This window comes from Xylaria bambusicola, assembly GCF_022495145.1.
Source record: "Xylaria bambusicola strain CBS 139988 unplaced genomic scaffold F5B22scaffold_28, whole genome shotgun sequence".
Classification (NCBI taxonomy): domain Eukaryota; kingdom Fungi; phylum Ascomycota; class Sordariomycetes; order Xylariales; family Xylariaceae; genus Xylaria; species Xylaria bambusicola.
In genome coordinates, this window is record NW_025953581.1 from 340,308 (window position 1) to 359,349 (window position 19,042).

The 19,042-nt window shown below is 49.6% G+C and overlaps 7 protein-coding genes across 7 annotated transcripts; 1 reads left to right on the forward strand and 6 right to left on the reverse strand.

Moving 5' to 3' along the window:
* Positions 1-266: 266 nt before the first annotated feature.
* On the forward strand, positions 267-1,943 carry F5B22DRAFT_656888 (HIT domain-containing protein; the record flags this gene model as incomplete). Its single annotated transcript, XM_047979999.1, has 2 exons — positions 267-384; positions 547-1,943. The coding sequence occupies 2 exons, from the start codon at positions 267-269 to the stop codon at positions 1,296-1,298; spliced, it is 870 nt and encodes a 289-aa protein (XP_047829718.1). The 3' UTR covers positions 1,299-1,943.
* On the reverse strand, positions 1,708-2,873 carry F5B22DRAFT_239967 (uncharacterized protein). Its single transcript, XM_047969930.1, has 3 exons — positions 2,222-2,873; positions 2,059-2,150; positions 1,708-1,940 (listed from the first exon to the last, which is right to left on the reverse strand). Exons 1-3 carry the CDS (start codon positions 2,649-2,651, stop codon positions 1,857-1,859), a joined length of 606 nt encoding a protein of 201 aa, XP_047829719.1. The 5' UTR covers positions 2,652-2,873; the 3' UTR covers positions 1,708-1,856.
* A 641-nt stretch (positions 2,874-3,514) lies between these two features.
* On the reverse strand, positions 3,515-5,142 carry F5B22DRAFT_240008 (uncharacterized protein). Its single transcript, XM_047969931.1, has 3 exons — positions 4,970-5,142; positions 4,420-4,877; positions 3,515-4,343 (listed from the first exon to the last, which is right to left on the reverse strand). The coding sequence occupies exons 1-3, from the start codon at positions 5,045-5,047 to the stop codon at positions 4,058-4,060; spliced, it is 822 nt and encodes a 273-aa protein (XP_047829720.1). The 5' UTR covers positions 5,048-5,142; the 3' UTR covers positions 3,515-4,057.
* A 413-nt stretch (positions 5,143-5,555) lies between these two features.
* F5B22DRAFT_647728 (fumarylacetoacetase) lies at positions 5,556-6,948 on the reverse strand (the record flags this gene model as incomplete). Its single annotated transcript, XM_047978917.1, has 4 exons — positions 5,556-6,094; positions 6,183-6,285; positions 6,357-6,734; positions 6,787-6,948. 4 exons carry the CDS (start codon positions 6,946-6,948, stop codon positions 5,556-5,558), a joined length of 1,182 nt encoding a protein of 393 aa, XP_047829721.1.
* A 455-nt stretch (positions 6,949-7,403) lies between these two features.
* Positions 7,404-9,502, reverse strand: F5B22DRAFT_637171 (alkaline-phosphatase-like protein; the record flags this gene model as incomplete). Its single annotated transcript, XM_047977395.1, has 6 exons — positions 7,404-7,763; positions 7,848-8,450; positions 8,514-8,567; positions 8,624-8,899; positions 8,959-9,116; positions 9,184-9,502. 6 exons carry the CDS (start codon positions 9,500-9,502, stop codon positions 7,404-7,406), a joined length of 1,770 nt encoding a protein of 589 aa, XP_047829722.1.
* Positions 9,503-10,417: 915 nt separating this feature from the next.
* On the reverse strand, positions 10,418-14,273 carry F5B22DRAFT_611514 (mediator of RNA polymerase II transcription subunit 5). Its single transcript, XM_047975283.1, has 6 exons — positions 13,379-14,273; positions 13,060-13,319; positions 12,945-13,007; positions 12,382-12,894; positions 11,796-12,333; positions 10,418-11,745 (listed from the first exon to the last, which is right to left on the reverse strand). Exons 1-6 carry the CDS (start codon positions 14,079-14,081, stop codon positions 10,679-10,681), a joined length of 3,144 nt encoding a protein of 1,047 aa, XP_047829723.1. The 5' UTR covers positions 14,082-14,273; the 3' UTR covers positions 10,418-10,678.
* A 1,496-nt stretch (positions 14,274-15,769) lies between these two features.
* Positions 15,770-16,935, reverse strand: F5B22DRAFT_240153 (uncharacterized protein). The gene has a single exon (XM_047969932.1). It carries the CDS (start codon positions 16,754-16,756, stop codon positions 16,037-16,039), a length of 720 nt encoding a protein of 239 aa, XP_047829724.1. The 5' UTR covers positions 16,757-16,935; the 3' UTR covers positions 15,770-16,036.
* Between the last annotated feature and the right edge of the window lie 2,107 nt (positions 16,936-19,042).

Here is a 19,042-nt window from a genome sequence, read left to right on the forward strand (position 1 = left end):
TGAGGTTAGGTAACTACCTACCTTCCTACCTACCTACAGTCTACAGATACAGTACCTACTTTTTACTCAGCACATGTTTCCGCCTAAGGTTGAATTCATAAATTCAATGTAACGAATGAAGTAGATTCGAGTTAGTCCTCTGAGCCAATCAGACTAGCGGCAGAAGTCTACCTAGGTACTGAATGCTCCTTCGTTCGTACCTACCTTATCATAGGCATACAAAAGCTACAACGAAGTTACCTACCTACTTCCTCAGAGGCCCAATCATGTCGGCCACCGAATCAGACCCCGAAGATGCTATTACCAAACAGGAGATCGCTGGCACCGCACCGGCGCCGGAGCCCAGCTCTGCGGGTGTCGGCCGCGGAACGAAGCGCAATGCATGTGAGTTACCATTACCTATTGACCTGCTTAAGGGCAGACACGAGACATAGTTCAACTTTGTTATCACTTCGTTTATTCGCTTTATACCCACTTAACTTAATGGGTGAACAATTCACTTATATCATGGCTGTAACATGAAAAGCTGCTAACCTCGATATCAAGTCGCAGAGCTGATGGGCCCCAAGCCCAAGAAGCTCCAAGAGCCGCAACCCCTAGCCTCAAAGCGGGGCGCGTTCACAGGCAGCTTCAAGGCGCGCGACGGGCTGGGCGCATACACGGCGGACCCAACGTCATTCCCGACGAGCCGGGTCATCTACCATAACGCGTCCTTCGTCGCCATCAACGACTTATATCCGAAGTCAACCGTGCACACGCTCCTGCTCCCGCGCTCGCCGCGGAGCCGTCTGCACCCCTTCGACGCCTTCGAGGACCCGGAATTCCTCGCCGCCGTGCAAGCAGAGACGGCGCGGCTGAAGCGTCTAGTGGCGAAGGAGCTCCAGCGACGGTACGGACGGTTCAGCGCGCAGGACAAGTTGCGCGAGGACATTCTGAACGACAAGGTGGAGTGGGAAGACGGGAAACCGCTCCCGGTGGGTCGCGACTGGGAGAAGGAGCTGCTCGTCGGCATCCACGCCCATCCTTCCATGAACGACTTACACATTCATGTACTATCGCGGGACAGGATGTCCGAGTGCATGCGCCACCGCAAGCACTACAACTCCTTCAACACGCCTTTTCTGATCGACGTCGCCGACTTCCCGTTGGCGGCTGACGACCCTCGGCGGCACCCGGGGCGCGAGGGCTTCCTCAACAGAGATCTACGGTGCTGGCGCTGCGGGAAGAATTTCGAGAACCGGTTCAAGAAACTCAAGGAGCACCTTGATCAGGAGTTCGAGGAGTGGAAGAAAGAGTGAAAGGCTGGCGCGTGATTCTATCCAACGTGGAAACACCGGACCTAAAAGCGCTGGAATAGAGGGTATTGAGCTGCCAGGAATAAATACTCAATCAAGGCCAAGGAATTAGAGAACTCAAATGGTTGAGTTGAGGATTGAGGATTCAAGAGAGCCACATCACAGCATGATGCGACGTAGGTCGTGATGCGCTGTGGGGCCAATACCAGGGGTCCAATGTAAAGTAAATCGTCAGATGCCAGTTCCAAGGTTGACTGAAGCATACTAGAACGCTGCCAAAAGGTTTGACACAAAGTCGGTTCAACGTCTCTGCTAATCGCCGAGACCGCTGCTGATTGATAAGAGACAAAACCTAAAGAAAACAGACTTGCAATTGCTCTTCAATCATACACATAACTTTGACCAACTCCGCCGTCCATGTGTTATCATACTTGTAATTGATTTCAGGGCCGACCATCATTTAACCCCGGATTAACCTTATACTTTTACAAACCGTCAAGCACGATGTACGTTAATCGTGCACAAGAGCAAAGAATCAATCCCAAAACCGCCACCGAGTCATCATGGTTTCCCCACGCCACTTATCCGTCTAAAAGCGGTGGCTAGACTGGCTAAGCTAGGCATTATGGCTCTCGTATTATTGTTCTAATCCTACGGAGGGCGCCGCGGTCAGTCAAAGGATATTTCGGGAGGGGGACTACGCTTGTCTCGTGAAAGCGGAGTATGGGAAGATGGAGGAGAGGAGAGGAGCGGGGGTTGCTACCTCGTTGCTGATATCAACGTTGCCATTGAGAGCATCATCGTCATCACCGACAGCGTCTTCGTCGTCCATTTCCCTATCGGGCGAAGCAGAATCTGCGAGACACGGTAACCCATCAGCCGAAAGCTCTCGGAAATCAATCACATGTGGTGGTGCCATAACGTACCTCCATCACCATTGGCCTCCTCTGTTTCCTCGTCATCTTCCACAGGGGCCTTTGATTTGCGTCCCTTAGTAGCAGAGCCCTTCACGCTATTCTTGGCTGACGCAGCTTTGGGGGTTGCCGCCTTCTTGGGTGTTGTAGTGGCACTCTCAGACTTGGGGGGTCTGCCGCGTCTAGCACCAGTACCATTGGTAGCCGTAGCAGTCTTCTTAGCCGGTGCTTTGGCCGTCGCCTTCTTCACACCTCCAGATCCCTTGGGACGGCCACGAGGGCGGCCAGGAGTGCTCTTCTTAGGTTGAGCTGAAACGCCATTCTTGGGTGGCCTTCCACGTCCACGCTTTACAGGGGTACCGGAGGCTGCTGTTACTGATGGCTCAGCAGCGCCGGTTGCAGTGCCATTTGTAGCGCCGCGCGTAGCTCTTGTGGGCGCCATGACGGGAAATGTGGAATGTTGATGGACAGAGGGAATGAAAAATAAAATGGAGAAAAAATGAGATTAAAAGGCCTACAACACGGTGAAGACCTATATGAAATAGAACAAGCGATCGATAAGAACTAAGAGGCGTGGACGCGGGAAGACTGAAGTATGTTGGAGGTAGGAGAGGGAGGGAGAAAGCCAAGTTCGTGGGTACGTCCCTAGTAATTAGTAGTTGTGGTTGGCTTATTGCGCTGAAGCAGCTGCGCGCACGCGGTTTCAACGCGTACCTGCCCATCCCCACCCAGAGAGCCCCAGTACTTAGGAAGGTACCTTAGCTTGTGTGGGTCGATGGCTCGTGGCCTAAGTACCACCAAGATAAGCGGTTGTAGCGATCATGTACTCCGCACCCTACCTCTTGCACATGGTGGGAGGGATCTGGATGGCTTGCTTCTATAATACATAGTAAACAGGCAAAAGCAAGGATAATTACAAGAATAAATTAAAATTAACTAGTTATAGTTACCTAATTCAAACAATTATGATTCTGAGTATTCGACCTTTCTACGCAAAGGCTTGTTTGTATATCCTCAATCTAACCAGGTATGCTTTATGGAGTGTGATTACTTCTGGGAGCTGCATTTGATACCTACCGAGGTAGATATATGCTGGATCAATCTAGTACTTGCAAAGTATCTTGACAGCTTATATTAGATTCCAAAATGAAGGAAATCTTAACGAGAGAACTTAGGATTACTTAGTACCTATATGATTACATCTCTATAATGCTTAGTAGCTAACGTCACATACACTTCGTTGCAAAACACAGCTAATTAGGTTCCTGATGGACGAGATTACTTATAATATATAAACGCAATTTTGGGCCGCCTTGTTCGTGGACCACTGATTTAAACTATTTTCATGTTCGTTGTTTGGTAGTCGCGTCCGGCCGACACTTCGCCACGCGAGACAACTAGAACTGAAGTGCTAGTTGACTTGCTCACTACATTGTTAATATTATGTGCCTTAGCCAATCGATCCAGGATATAGCAGGATTAGAAAGGCGAAAGGGGGGCTCATAAGGTATGTAGGTAGATTATCGTTCCCAGGATCGTAAATGTCGCGTGTTTTCACAGCATTCAGTAGGCGCTTTAAAATTCGAGCCTCTATCGGTGAGGTAAAGGGTTTGCCCGAAATGAGGCGTTTTATGCCTTAATTTCTGTGATACATGCGATTTTGATAACTGTACAACATGGCCGGCCACCCTGCGAGATGTATTATTTACAAGAATTGCTTTTCTTATCCGAGGTACTTGGCTCTGCACCAACTCAATGATCCGTTTTCCAAACCATGTAATATCATTGTCTCCCAAAAGTATATCTTCTGATATGTCGGCGCAGTCTAGAAATCCCAATTTACTGATTCTACTCAGTGTTCTTGGACTTGGACTTAGCGCTCGCACTGCTCTTCACACGTCGCGCAGTAGGGCGGTTAAGGTGATCGGCGGGGATCCAGCTCTCATCGTAACCCTTGTCATTGCCACTAGCAGTACCTTCGCCACCAGAAAGGGGCTCCTTCTCGAACGCGGGCTTGGGCTTCTTTGAAGACCTAGGCTTCTTGGTCTGAGGGAAAAAGGCTTCGATGTATGTCTTATAGACAAAGTAGCAGGTACCGGCAAATGCGCCAGTTAGGAAGAGGTACAAGAAAATGCTATAATGGGTTTGTCAGCCTTCAATTGAGCGGTACGGGGCAAGTAGTAGTATGACAGTAGATGAATGAGTCTCACATTTGAGGATCGAAGAAGCTAGTAGGAGCCTCAACGATGCTAACAACCTCATCATAGATGCCAACAGAGAAGATCTTGTTGGTGCTGCCCATAATAACACCAATAAGGTGTAGTCGGACATCCTGAGGCTGCATGTCTAGAACGAAGGAGTAGGGCAGCGACTGTTTCTCGCCAGCGGGAATAGTAGCTTGGTACTGAACAGTAGACAGGTTGCGAAGGACGGCTGTATACACAGGGGTGTCGTCGCTCAGTACCTCTGGTTTCATGAGCTGGCCACCAAGGAAGGCGACTTGGATCGGCTCGGGTTCATTGTTGGTGATGTCAATGACAGCCTTGGTTGGGCGGCCGTTGACCAGCTTGACACCGAAGATGTCGGCTTCCGGGAAAGTGGCAACAATTTCAGCGTTCAGCTCAGCTTCCGCGGCACTGGTAGTCGTCTCGTCATCGACAACAGGAGGCTACAGATGTGGTGCCACTAAGGTTAGTCCATGCCGTCTCAATGCGCGCGCGACACCTTGGCATAGCCAAATGAAAAGGACACGAGACTTACAACATCACCCTCCTGAGCGAATACGGAAAGGACGCGGAGCGCGAGAGTAGCGAGGACAGAGTAGCGAAGAGCGACCATTTTGGCGATTACAAAGCCGAGACCAAGGACAAAAAGAAGGAAAGGGGGGGGAGGGAAAAGGAAAGGAGGAAAGGAGGAGAACAAGCAATGATGAGAGAGGACTGTATGACGAGAGATGTGGAGAGAGAGAGATCCAATTGATAGGAGACGAAGCTCTCAAAAAGTTGTGTGCTCAGTGGTCAGTACTGCACCTAAACCCAGCTGAGTGGTGGTGCTATCCGTAGCTGCAATCTGGTCATAAACCCCGGCGTACCTAGGTTGAGCCTCAAAGGTACCTCTCTAGGCTTAATTAGCATTACCATCTACATGCCATGTACATGCGTCCCCTGTCTGGGCTCCGAGAGCAACCCCAGCTTCTCTTTCCCCGCAAGCCACATTTATCCTGTGGCGGTGCAAGTATAGAACATCGAGGTAGAACCAACTCGCCAATAATGTATTTCGAGAAACATCCAAGTACACACGGGCTATTTAGATCACTCTATTATAAGTGATGAAAGTCCTACATAGTTCATAGGGGCCGAGCGGGGACGATAAGGCCGCTGCAGTCACCGAAGCCAACACCGGGTCCCGCGAACCCCGTCATTCGCACGCTGTCGCCATCCTGTAGGTAGGTCCTCTTCTGTCCGTCACTCAGCGTGAACTCGACCTTGCCTCCTCGGGTCATCTCAAGTAGACAACCATGTTCATCGTCTCCCTTGCCCGAGACCGTCCCCGTCGCCAACACGTCGCCTGTGTTGACGTTGCATCCATTTACAGTTTGCTGGGCTACCAAGTCCCGGAACGTCCAGTACATCCAAGAGATATTCGCCTTGCAAACCTTCGTCGTGTGACCCTTGCTCAGGATGGAGGCTTCTAGAGTGATATTGTAGTTTGGTTTTTCTTTCACGTCTTGCAGAAATGCCGTTACTGGCTCGACCCTGTGTGACGGCGAAGCTTCAAAGGGCTCCAAGGCTTCTAGTGTCACAACCCAGGGCGAAATCGAAGTACCAAAGCTCTTGCCATTAAGAGGTCCCAATGGTAGCATCTCGAAACCTTGGATATCTCGTGCTATTTCATCATGTTAGCCCTTGTTCGCGTTAAGATAGACTTCTCGCCATGCAGCCGGATGAGATAGGGCGGGGAAGGGGGTGCTTACCACTCCAGTCGTTGAGTAGCACCAAGCCGAAGATATGGTCGTCAGCGTCTTTCAGCTGCACATGCTCTCCCAGTTGGCTCGGTTTTCCAACAATGCAAGCCATCTGTGTAGAAGAGTGAAAACGTCAGCAATCAATGTCATTGTGAAAGCTGAAAGCATGGGGGCACTTCTTACTTCAAGCTCGTAGTCCAGCTGCTGGCACACTCCATACTCTACTTTATCCCCCACTTTGTATACGCCGCATGGCCTTCGGATCTGCGTCCCGGATACTACGATCGAAGAGGGACGTCCCGAGTATCCCATCGGGGAGTGAGGAAAGGACTCGGGGACCATGCACTTTCCAAAGAGCGCCGTGGACGCATTCTCATTGTGCTCCCTCGAGCAAGAATAGTCTGTGAAGCCGCGCACGTCGATGGGTAGATGAAGTGTAACGCTGTCGATTTTCTTGCCGTACTTGGCCACGTTATCTTTCTCACTGAGACATCTCTGTATGTCGGCTCGCAACAACCTCAACTCATCCTTGCTTTTAGCTGCTAACATGTTGAGAGTAGGCTATGATATCTTAGCGAGTACCTTCTCAGAGACATGGCTAACGCTAACTCACCTGCCATACAGCAGCCTGTATACCCGGGCTATAGTTCAGATCAAGGTCGACTAGGAAGAACACTTTGTTCTCTAGCCTTGTGGCGACGGACTTGCTATGCGATTCGTCACTCGCGATCCCGTAAGGGATGTTGGCGATAGAAAAGTGCTCGGCGTAAGCCATATCTGCAACTACGGTCGAAGAAAACTGCCTCTGTAAGTGATCAATGCTGTTTCCGATAGGGCTTTCTGCGTCGGCTATGTTTATGGCCAGAACTATGGCTACACTCTCAGTAATGCTTGAAGCTTTGGTTTTATTCCTACCTTTTGGGATTCGCCACTGACTTGGGGAGCGCATACCCCGCCTTAGGCAACGGACATCCGAGATACAATTACACAATGCAGCTATGGGTAATGCAAGATTCTAAGATAATGCAACATCCTGCCCCCACGATATGATGTACGATTCATGTTGTGCTAATACGTAGGCGTCTCGGGCTTCCTTTTGACTAATGAAAAGTATATTTGACCTCGCCGGTCTCAAAATGGGTTACATTAGTTGAGTGGTACCGGGGCGCCGGTGTAAAAAAAAGCATATCACTCAATGTAGCAGACGAATGAAATCTAGTCAGAGATACTCTACACCCATTCGTACCAGGGCGCGCCATCCCGTGTCATCAGGCTATCCGTTTCCCACATCGGCCCCTCGGCATCGATAATATACCCAGCAGCGCAATACTCGAAGTTCACACCCGTCTGTTCCGCATAGAACTCGTCGTAACCGGTTCGCAGCGCGTCCGCCAACGTTTCCACGTTCCCGGCCGGATGCAGCTGCTTCCAGGGCTCGCGACAAGTGTCTCCCTTGCACGACTTGAGCACGAAGAGGAGTGCGTCCAGCCGCGACACGACACTTGAAACTGAGCGTCCTGCAATAAGCGCTTCACCTTCCAACGGGGAGCCGTCGGCGGCTAGTAGGTTGTGCAATTGGCCTGGGTCAACCTATGCAGCAGATTTAGTCAATATTTCTCAAATTTCACTTTTGGTGGAAGGAATTGTTAACGAGATGAAGTAGGGACAGCGTACAGTCATATCATAAAGTTCGTGCTCGTTGTTACACCACACCGAGTAATATAGGCTGTACTCCGGACTGGACAACCGGACGGCCTTGTACGTGTGATTTGGATGCACTTGAGGCTCATATATACCCTCGCCTATCGCTCCACCCCAAAACTCGACGTTGACATGCTCGCGCCGTGAGTTCTCGGGCCTCTTGAGCCCCTCAGCCGTCAGCGGGATCGGTCTTCCGTCAAAATCATCCCGGAGTGGGATCCCCAGGAGCTCCAGGAATGTTGGCGCGAGGTCGGTATGCGATGTCACAATGTTGGTCTCCTGGTTCTCAGCTATGCCAGGCCCGCGTATTATTAGTGGCACGTTGATATCTTCCTCGTACCCACACGCCTTCCCTGGCTGTAGACGATGCTGCCCGATGTGGTAGCCGTTGTCGCTGCTGTAGACGAAGTACGTGTTCTCAAGAATGCCATATTCTTCGAGACGCGTGAAGAGTCCGTCAACTAGTTCGTCTACGGCTTGCAGCGAGCGCAGTCGTTGGCGGTAGAAATGGTCGTTATAATCTATGTTAGACTGGTTCTGTTGCGGCAGGTCTAGCAGCCAGTTTGCCCCAGATGGCTAAGGAGACAGCGGTTAGCACTAGCTGTAAGTATAGTATTGGCCTAAATCAGAGTCACTAACCTGGTCAGGGTTGAAGTTTTTCGTTCTCGGGACTTTCACGTCTTTGAATAAATGCTATTGAGGAATCTAGGGTTAGATATTTACCAACAGTGGGGATAAGCCGAACTAACCTCGTGTCGTTTCGCTGGGATAGGTTCAGTGAATACAGACGTTTTATTCGTCTCGGAATAGACAGTAGTGTGAACATTGGCGTGTGGGCCAATCGGCGCAACAGTTAGGAAGAACGGGCTGTTTTCAAGATCACGGACGGCATCGTCCAGAAAGCCGTAAGCCTTCTCAGCCATGACGTCCGTGCTGTATTCTCCCTCATAGCTTCGAGGCGCTTCCTGATTGCGTTGGAATGTGCTATTGAGAAATTCATACGTGAAGGGGTCCAAGAGAAAATCCTATAACCACCAGTCAGCTAATATTCTTGGTATAGAATGCCTTTTGGGCTGCTTCGTACTGAACCTGTGTACCCTCGAGGATACGGGTCGTTGTAATTTAAAACAGTATGCGCATTGAATAACTTCCCGGTGTAATAATTGTTATATCCTGCCTGCTGCAGCCAGACCGGGAAATAGTTATCATTGAGACTTTGATTAACGAATTTAGGGTAACCACCTGTATAACGATATCAGTATGAAGTTCCACCAAGTTAGTTATATGTTAGTTATATATTGAAGCATACCATATGGCGGGCTGACGTCGGTAACATTCGTATTATGGGGGACTCTCCCCGTCCACAACGTAACCCGAGAAGGGCAACATAGCGCCGTAGTGCAGTAATGCTTGTTGAAAGATGTGCCTTTCTCGATGAGATGTTTCCTCACAAACGGCATGTATTGCAAAGAATCTAAGTGCAAGTCTTGGTCATCTGTCAAGACAAACACTACATTTGGCCGAGTCTTGTCTACGAGTGGTAACTGATCAGCGCGAGCGAATCCGAACCCGAGGTTTAGACTTAGACCGGCACTTAAGCCAATGAGGAGCGTTTTCGTAAACCCCATACTGGACCATGGAAACAGCAACTTCACCTTCTCCTGCGATGACTATGAGAGAGAAAAGACATGAGAGACGAATGAATAGCATGAGACTACCGTATTATACAAACCCATATCTCATCCTGGTACAAGTTAAGGGACTCCAGCTCCATCAACTCACCTACCAAGCCCCCTCCCTGCTTCGTACCACCCCCGCCAGCGCACATCATCGACCCCGTTATCATTCTTAGCATCATTTCTCCAGAGAATGTCGCCATCGGGTCTGACCTTCACCTCCCCTTCGTACATTGATTAATCCGAATATGGAGCGAGTACTCCATACTGCTCACTAACCCACATGATAGATAAGATTCCGTTGAAATCTAGTATATCTTTCCCAAAGCGGCACATAATCAGTCTTACCTACGTACTCACCACGATAAGTCCATAGAACCGGTGGACATATTGACCTAGCTATACGGCGCAAATCGGAAATATACCAGTACATAGCTAGCTGCAAGCCAAGCGCGGGAGCGAAACCGAGACTACAGGAATCACGCAGTGCTACCTACATATGACATAGAAAGCGTTACGGAAGCCGCTTTCGCGCTTGTCCGTGACCGCCTTTGTATGACGATATATGTAACTAGGGCTGTTCCTCAGGGCGAGCCACACGAATCAAGAACCAATAGACATAATAGCTGTATCATAACTGCGAGAGCGAACTCGAAACCGAACTTACCAAACCCGTGCGAACAAGGGGGAGACAAGAAAGGGAGAGGATACGCAAGCCTTATTAACTTTAGAGGCTTCTTCCCTTGTGATCCACTCGTCCCTCCTTGTGGAATATCATCCGTATTACCTACCTAGTCATGCGAAAGATAAAGCAGTCACGCAAGCTACTCTCATGCCTGCCTTTCAATAACGACACGTTATCAGGAATTTGTAAAACACAGTAATAATTGGTCAAGGGTATCTTTCATATCGCTATTTCGCCCGGCTCACAATACCTCGATCAGCCAGTGATAAGCTGCCACCAAAAACACCGTAAACGCTAGGTTAGACGCAATGCAATGTCGCTATCCGCAATATTGTCCGGGGGGGTATGAATGATATTTTCAGCCGCCGGCGAGAATATCATGTGCTTTGTGTAATCCCTTACCAACCTCAGCGTCTAGCGAAAAAGATTCTCGTCCGTTTCGCCTAAGACAGATCCATCCCGTCTCCCCAGCCCTCGAGCAGGTCAGCACCACTACCCGCACCCCCTAAGTTGCCGAAGATATCGTCGTCGGTTCCAAAATCAAGACCCCCGCCAGAGTCTGCGCCACCAGTAAGGCCCATGTCGCTTCCTGCATTGCCGAGATTTAGGCTTAGATTGCCGTCGCCGGTCACGAGCCCATCGCCTTGTGTAACTCCCAATGCAGCAGCAGCGTTACCATCCAGATCAAGACCGAGCCCGGTTTGTAGCATCGTCTCTGCTGGTTGGGGCATCATGAGTTGTGCTTCCACGCGTCGGTATAAGCGGACAATATGCTCCGCCAATGCTGGATCTGAGTTTTGGATAATTTTAAAGTCTTCGGCCTCGGACTTCAAGGCTTCCCGCAAAGTCATTCGAGTTTGTGGGATCACGGGGTGATTGTTTGGATCTACGAGCAACGCCATGACTGTCGGTGGTGGCACGTTGGTTGCGTCCGGGGCGCAGATAAGTGCCGTGGCTATGTCGTACATTATGCTACAACCGCTAGCATCCGTTTGTTGTTTGACCTCGTCCAGAATTATGCCTAGTAGTCTTCTCGCCCCTAGGATCCTATGAGCCGCAAGGATCTGGCGGTGTGTATACGAGGTTGGCATTATGTTATTACCCGGTTGTAGGCTCCACTGTAAAAAGCCCTGTATTGTGTGTCGAACTGAAGCAGCAAGACCGCCACTTGCGGTGCTAGCCCATGCCTCAAGTTCGTTGTGGCCCGCACCTGCTGTGCGTCTTGATAGGCGAAGGTTATCTTTGATTGCGTTAAGGAGTGGCTCAATCTCCTGACACTTAGGATCCTGTCTCTGGTAAGACCTCAAGGAATGTTCTAGTGGCTTAGCCACAATGTTGAGAACAGCTGAGAGCATGGTTTGTGCTTCGTCAGAGCCCTTCTTGTTAAGTAATATTAGCTGCAGTATTGCAATAACTGCTTTCTGGTCAGATCTACTTTCCGTCCACAGCTGATTTGACATATATGTGATAGCCACAACCAATGAAGGGAGAAGGAAAGTATCAACTAGGTCTAGCGACATCATTAGCATGAGTAATCACATAAACCAGACGTGAACTTACATTCAACGCCTGTCTTTAGGCTCTCTTCGGCGAGCCACTTTGTATCGTACGCGAGCATTATATTGTAAAACAAGGTCGGCACGAGGAGATAAAAATCCTGAGGAGGGCATGTAGATATGAGTTCATCACCTAAGCCTCCAGTTTCCGTGTCGAAGAGACCTACAATCCAGCCATCTAAATGACCTTTCTCTGAGTCGGTGAGTTCATCCAGTGGTCGGCTGAGTTGGCCCTGGTTCAGTAATTTTGCAATAAAGGTGTCTGAAGATCGGATTCCAAGGTCAACAGCTGAGAGGTTGTAGCGGTACACAAACGCCAAAACAAGGAGAAGGATGGCGCCGAATTCTTCATAGACAGGTTGATATTCCCCTTGATCTTCATCGTAACGCCAGTTGTCTAACACTTCACACAGTGGATGCAGTATAGATGCTGGCCTGCCAAATAGAAGCATCACATCTAAGGAAAGGGGCTTCTGAGCAAGTTGGCTACATAGGAGTTTCAGAGACATAGTCTCCTTGTTGGCGCAAAGACGACCGATCATCTGATAGATGTTAGCACGGCAAAGACTTTGTGATAAACCTATGCTCACCTCAATCAAGGCCTGGCAGACAGCTCCAGCATTACCGTCCATATTGTCTATCTCACGAACCAGTTCTTGAATCCGTTCCGGGTCAGCGATACAACGCTCAACTAGCTTTTCTTTGACTTGTCGACCATCTTGTGGTAAGCTCTGATACGTTATTTCTCCTAGCAAACCCTCAATGCTAGATTCTGGTATTAGACCGTGCAAACAGCATGCAAAACAAAAATCTTGTCGGACACTGTCAGTAAAAGTGTTGTTGTTATTTGTATCATCGAACATGGCAGATAGAGTTGGAAAGGCATTAGTATCGACTTGGGCAAGGGCCTCTGTGATGCAGTATTGGGGAGTCAATGGGGCAAACATCGAGTTTGCCAAAGTGGCGAGTAATAGAGGGAGTTTATTTATCAGGTATGATCGAAGCAAGTGTCCAGTTTTCTGGCCTTCATTTCGAAATACTGCATTGGCGAGAACATCAAATGAGGCTAGAATGAGGTCTATTGTAGTAGTTTGAATATCGCCCTAAATACTGCTTAGCCACTCTTCTTGGAATAGTAGATCAAGGGCCATACCTGGTACCGGTTATGTAAGTAGCTAAAGAGGACGGCATCGTCTATGAGCGGACGTCCGACAAGCTGTCGGATGTTAGCTTTTATTCAGGAGGGAAGGAGAGGGATCCATCCATACCGATGCATTTAGGTAGATATATAAACCGGCTCTCGAGTTGGAAATGGGCAACTCGGGGATGACGATGCTGTCGAGGACCATGGATGATTCGAGGTCGTCAAAGTCTATATTCGAGACGACTTTTTTATCTTTATCGATGGGCTCAAAAGAAGCTAGTGTCTCGGTACGAAAGAGCTCTAGCCGGCTGGCGATCTGAGAAGAACTCTGCAAGATAGATGGAATGAAAGAAGTCAGGCTCTCTGACAGAACCCGTCGCACATCTAGAGCCAAAAATTGGTAAGCCGCCGAAAGCGTAACCTGGTTAACAACGGAGTCATACCTCTGGCAGACGGCCGACTCAAACCACGCAGGGCGAAATGGTTCTCGCAAACACTAAGGAGAAGCATGACGAAAGCGGCACGGGCAGCTTCCATCTCCTCTCTGGAAGTATTATGGAGCTGGCCCATGACGTCCTGCGCAAAAGCTGTGGAGGCAGTAGTGAACATGGTCATCCATCGAGCCATGAGGACGCAAATTCCAAGCGCTTCGCCCGTGGTCTTAATCCCTGATCCTAGCCTTACAGCTTTCGACAGCCGATAGAATAAAACCTCCTCGGGGGTATAGGAGCTCGCCCATCGTAAGGGCGCCTGGTTCAAGGCATTCTCAGTGTCTTGGTCTTGCCCATGTGCGCCGGCAGAGTGCAGATACATCTGAGAAGTCGAATACCTGTAAAGAGCATTCAGGATCGAGGGCGTGTCGACTAACTTGCGCTGGGTCAGGACTTCGAGGTAGCGCGAGATGCGTGGGTCGAGGCTCTCGTGGTTGGAAGGCTGCGGGCGCAAGAAGATGTCGGCAATGAGGACGGGGGGTAGAGGATGCTTGTTGTACAACAATGGGACATAGGATTCGAACTCCTCCGGGTCGAGACGAGAGTTCAGAAATTGGGACAAGTATCTCGCCCATTGGTCCTGCGAGCTAGTCGGGCCACCACCGTGGTGATGGCGAGTCGGGTCGCCAGTTGCCGTGTCATTTCCCATATCCATTTGCGGCAACAATTCGAAGTTATGTTTGCGCAAAGCAGCTCCGTTACAGTCTCTCCTCTCGCATCACCAACAGTTCACAGGTCTTCCACCATGTAGACACCGTGACCTGCCTGCCGGTGGTATGTCAGTATGTCTGTATGTCTGTATGTATGTGTTTGGCGATGGTGGTATCTTGACGGGGGTTTGTTTTGGCGTAGATGAGCTTGGAGCTTGATTATCGAGCCTTCCGATAAGATAATAATTCTCCGAGCTGTCCTTGCCTATTTATAGCACCCAATTATGTCCCTGGCCAGGTACTTAGGTACTGTACCTACTTCACCAGCCAAGATCTAGGTAACCTTTAGTTTTACTTACTTAGAATGGGTAGGTATAGTTGTAAGTGTGAAACAAGATCTTATCATCACTATCCAGGATTCCTATCTAGATTTTAGCTCGAACAACTTCCATTCAGGTATTTTTCGTAGGTTTAGTGTTCGTCTAATAGCAAGCTGAGCATGGCCTGCGGGGCTAGAATGGCTCTTTGATCATTCTATCCCCCAGTAAGTTTTCTACTTAGCCTGCTGGATATACATGTAGGCAGGGTCCCAAATGCGTAAGCAACTTTAAATTGTTACACAAGACTCTAATCTATATCATGATGCAAGCACGGGCCATACAGGGAGGCACCAGGAGCACAACAAATATATTACAAGATTTATTGAACCAGCAATTACTCACACGGCGATTGCTGAACTCCAATTAAAGTTTGATGGAGTGGACAGGAGTATTGACTACCTAATGTAGTAGAAGCACCCAAGGTTAAACTGTACCAACTAGAAAATAGGACCACCTGCTTCTCTCACCATCAACTCGAAAACCTACCGCAAAGGTTCGTGAATAGAGTTTGCTGCCGTCCTTTGCGACCTTTCTATAGGCTGTATTTCCCCTTCCCTTGCTTTTAGGTGAAAGGCATAGTTCTACTTCGGTGATCAGACGGGGGTATAGGGTGTAATTATACTTTAGCTCTCTTAATACAATCTCAGCTCATGGCCTCGGTGATAAGAGCAATGATACGTGTAGACAAATAGACCGCAGGCCGCTGGTAGTGAATCGTGTTATAGGTACGTGGCGGGGGCGCCGATATGGAATAATAAAGACACAGCGTTCGTCCCTTTGTCTTGGCCTTGCATCCGAGGGGAAATTGAGCATCGCCGAAATGGACTCACTCTACGTCATTAGTCATTTAGCTGCTCTAGATCTGTTGCGACCTACCCTTTGACCTTCCTACATGGAACTAGTTTAGGCAAGATCCAACCAGCCCATGCACTACGGAAACTCTGTTGTTCTACCATGGTGTTCCAAGAAATCCCATCTTTTTTGTTTTCCCGAGAAATAGATCAGCTAAATATTTCCATGCTACGTTATGACATAAACGCCGGCTGATCCAGCTGCTTCACGTGTACTGTAAGGTGGAACGATACCAATCAAAGGCAAACCATCAACGTATTATACGTATTATACGTAGATCATACCTTATCGGTTGCGTCGAGGTTGCCAGAATTGATCTAGGCCAACAGTAAGGCAGTTTTATGTAAACATTAATTTCAAAGGTTTGCGTGATACGCAAATCTCATTTCGATTCCTTATAAGTAGGCCAATACTTGAGTCTTAAGTCTGAGGCTGACTAGACCTGAGCCTCCTCAATCATGAAAGACTTCACCCTGGCCTTACCCCTGGCCTCCTACAATCTACTAGGTCGCAATCTCCTGCACCTGCCAGTGTGTTGCTAGACAATCCTCGTCATCATATTAGGATCCCCTTTCCAAAAGACAAGGCCGCCCTACCCAGATTCCCTTATTGCATCATCCCATGATGAAATAATTCTTTATCGTCAAAACACCAAAAGCTTGTTGTACGTCGTAATCTCAAATTGTCTCGAATCCATTCCATAAAAGCGCCATATCCCAAGGTCAATGTCAGGCATCCTCATCTTTGATAATTGGGGGTATATCCTCTGGATTTCTAGGTCCAATCATCCAATCTTGCATCGCTAGCCACTGACTCCAATTTGTTTCTGCACTGATAATTTCATCTTCGGTAACATGTTGGAGCGGCCGTAGGAAAGGGATGGTCTGCCCATCAGGCATGTCGTACTGCGACTTAACGTCGAGCCAGCTCGAGGCCTTGGCAGCGAAGAGGTAGTTTCTTCGCTCGACTTCGTGGAGATGTCCTATCCCGGCTGCCCAGTCATCGCCGAAGAATCCATGCAGGACACCTGGGAAGTCGAATCCAGTCGCAACTAGCCGGCGCAGATAAGGGGTCAGGCTGATGGCCATAGATGCTTGGCTTGGAATAGCAAACTTTCCGGGCGTGGATGAGGACGGCGATGGTATGGCGGACGGCGAGCCCGACGATCTCGACGTGGTAACGGGGTATTGTGATTTCTGGCAGGGGAGTTGTATGTTAATAAAAGCGGCCATCGCCTGGACGGGGCCTTCATGCTGTGCGTGATCTAAGAAGTATCGAACGCACGACTGGAAATGCGGATACCACTGGAGAATATCAAATTGAGAGTCTTGCATGGGAAGAAAGGGATTCGAGGGGTTCCTTTCGAGAGGGAACGATGACAGTGACTGCTGGGACGTCGATCGACTCATGCCCGGCTGGAACACATTGTTACGTGGACGAAAAGACATGGCGCCACTGCGTCGATTATGACTTTAGAGGGTCGTTAATGGTGGCTCAAAAGTCAACAAGTGCTCGATTAGTTCCCCCGGGTTTCGCCAGAAGTCCCGCCTGGGCAAGGTTGTTGGGAGTACGGAGGGCCGGTTTTGTGGGATCGTTAGATTCCCGATATTAAAGAGCCTAATGCCGGTTGTCAGACACAACCCGGTGGGCTTCACGTTTAGCGGGAACACAAATCAACAGCCCCAGCAAGGCCTCTAGGAATGTGCGTATGGAAGTTTCCAGTATGCCGAGACAGTTCAACTGAACAGCCGAAGGATGGGCGACCAGGACTAAAGCAGGTGACAGTTGCGGTGGGTCAGCGAGGTCTTTAATACTCGTCGAATTGGTTCTCGGCTGGTCTCGACATCTGTGGCCTTGACCAATATACTGCGAGACCAACCCTCTTCCAGTTAGGGAGACAACCAGGGGGGAGGAACGACGAAGAAGAGGAAGAGGAAGCTGGAGAAGAAGAAAAGCCTAATAGCTTCCGGGTAACGGAATGAGAGCGAGGGACAGCATGAGAGCAGAAAGTGTTCAAGAAGTCATAATACGCTGGCCGATGTAACCGGGTCACAGCGGCGGTCCCAAGAGCGGATCCACGGGAGCTGAAGGGAACGGGGCTACCGCTCCAATGGTCTCTTATGAGTGAACCGATAGGTCCATGGACAGGTTCATTCACGTTGTACCAGGTGGGAAGTGTGTTCGACACCGCACCAGGGAGAGCCTGAATGTGGCTTTGCGGGGGGTCGATCAGGGCTGACGGGGGCGGTTTGGTACTAATGCGGCAGATGGCCATGAGTGAAATATAGGGGTCCAGGGTAGTTAGTTGCAAGATTATCTAGCATAACATAGTATTGCCATCTACGGACTCTGCCTACCTACCCAGTAGCGACAGAGTAGACGAGCGGCAGACCGTCCGGCGGTGGCGCTGTTACTACCCACTTGACGGGGCGTCCTGGGCATGCAGGATCAAGCCTTTTGAGCTTATTTGGCGGTTTCAAGCACACGGCGTTTCCCATAATCCCATATACCAGTATGTCATACCATGTGACGGCGCGTGTACTTGAAGAGCTAGTTATTTTAGCTGCGTGTGGGAAACGATAGGATAAGAAGAAAAAAAATCACAACCAAAATAGTCTGTAGCCTGCTCATAGGGTTTACCAACTATCTACCTGAGCACCTAGGATACAATTCCTATACGGGTGATCCTGGGCTTAAGATCTTCTAGTAATATGGAAGCGCATAAGTAAACGCAATCAGAACTTGCGCGGTTCCCATGTCAATCAAACGATCGAGGGGGGTTACAAAGGAGGCAAAAACCGCGAGGGACAAACACGGTGCCCGATGTCGAGACTGACTGATATCATAACAGTGCACACGGTAACCTCGTAACCTCGGAGCTGGAACGACGAAGGCAATGTGCAACGGCGTCTGCGGCGAGGCCGGGGAGGGAGCGGGCTAGGCCCTACAATTACCTATCATCTCATTGGTGGCTACAGGTTTGCTGGAGGGACCAGAGAGGGATCCTGGAGGTATACTGGGAACGATATTAGCGAAGCGTGTGAGAGACGGGAAGGGGTGCTACGTGAGGGGATCGTAGAATGGAAGAATCGAGACCGTCTCGACCGTGAGAGCAGGTTGGTAGCGTCGAGGGGACTCGCGTACTACTCAGGATGGCCCGTATGGCCCGTATGGCCTATATGGCCCATATGGAGCATATGGAGGTTGGTCGAGGAGAGGTTGACAGATAGATACATGGGTACTTGGACACGGCAGCTACATCATCATACCTACATATGTCGTACTTGCCTACATGGCGTTACATGCACGCACAGAACGCGCATACTTGAGGCTAAAGTACCTAGCCTTAGATAGCTACTTCCCTACACCCTAGCGCACAGGTAGCGGAACAAGGTGAAGGTCATGTGCCATATCGTACCTCGCCCGGTTACCACAAGCACTGTACCAGCAGTCGCCGTGAGTGCGGCGGACCGGTACGAGCGTGTACAAAGTCGGTGCACATCGCGGCGGACGGCATCGAGTTCGTAGCGGTTCAGGCATTTGATAAAAGTGGTAGCATAGGCGGGTTGGATGAGCAGAGATGAGGTAGGTATGGTTCGCTTGTACCATGTATTGATTGTGGGATAGGTATGTCGTGTGTGTTTAGCGATGAGGCGGTTGCAGATGGACCAATTTGTCGATCCAACAGCCTCAATATCTGCAGCCAAGGTTCGCAAGGGACCGAAAAATCCGAC

What these genes read in the sequence shown, in the direction of transcription:
- F5B22DRAFT_239967 (XM_047969930.1), bottom strand. Translation starts at nt 2,651, where the DNA reads ATGGCGCCCACAAGAGCTACGCGCGGCGCTACAAATGGCACTGCAACC. An exon ending in GGAGGCCAATGGTGATGGAG is followed by an intron (nt 2,151 to 2,221) that starts GTACGTTATGGC and finishes CGTGTCTCGCAG; the next exon opens with ATTCTGCTTCGCCCGATAGG. An exon ending in ACGTTGATATCAGCAACGAG is followed by an intron (nt 1,941 to 2,058) that starts GTAGCAACCCCC and finishes CCGTAGGATTAG; the next exon opens with AACAATAATACGAGAGCCAT.
- F5B22DRAFT_240008 (XM_047969931.1), bottom strand. Translation starts at nt 5,047, where the DNA reads ATGGTCGCTCTTCGCTACTCTGTCCTCGCTACTCTCGCGCTCCGCGTC. An exon ending in TCGCTCAGGAGGGTGATGTT is followed by an intron (nt 4,878 to 4,969) that starts GTAAGTCTCGTG and finishes CCACATCTGTAG; the next exon opens with CCTCCTGTTGTCGATGACGA. An exon ending in AGCTTCTTCGATCCTCAAAT is followed by an intron (nt 4,344 to 4,419) that starts GTGAGACTCATT and finishes AACCCATTATAG; the next exon opens with CATTTTCTTGTACCTCTTCC.
- F5B22DRAFT_611514 (XM_047975283.1), bottom strand. Translation starts at nt 14,081, where the DNA reads ATGGATATGGGAAATGACACGGCAACTGGCGACCCGACTCGCCATCAC. An exon ending in TCTGCCAGGCCTTGATTGAG is followed by an intron (nt 12,334 to 12,381) that starts GTGAGCATAGGT and finishes AACATCTATCAG; the next exon opens with ATGATCGGTCGTCTTTGCGC. An exon ending in CCTAAAGACAGGCGTTGAAT is followed by an intron (nt 11,746 to 11,795) that starts GTAAGTTCACGT and finishes TGATGTCGCTAG; the next exon opens with ACCTAGTTGATACTTTCCTT.
- F5B22DRAFT_240153 (XM_047969932.1), bottom strand. Translation starts at nt 16,756, where the DNA reads ATGTCTTTTCGTCCACGTAACAATGTGTTCCAGCCGGGCATGAGTCGA.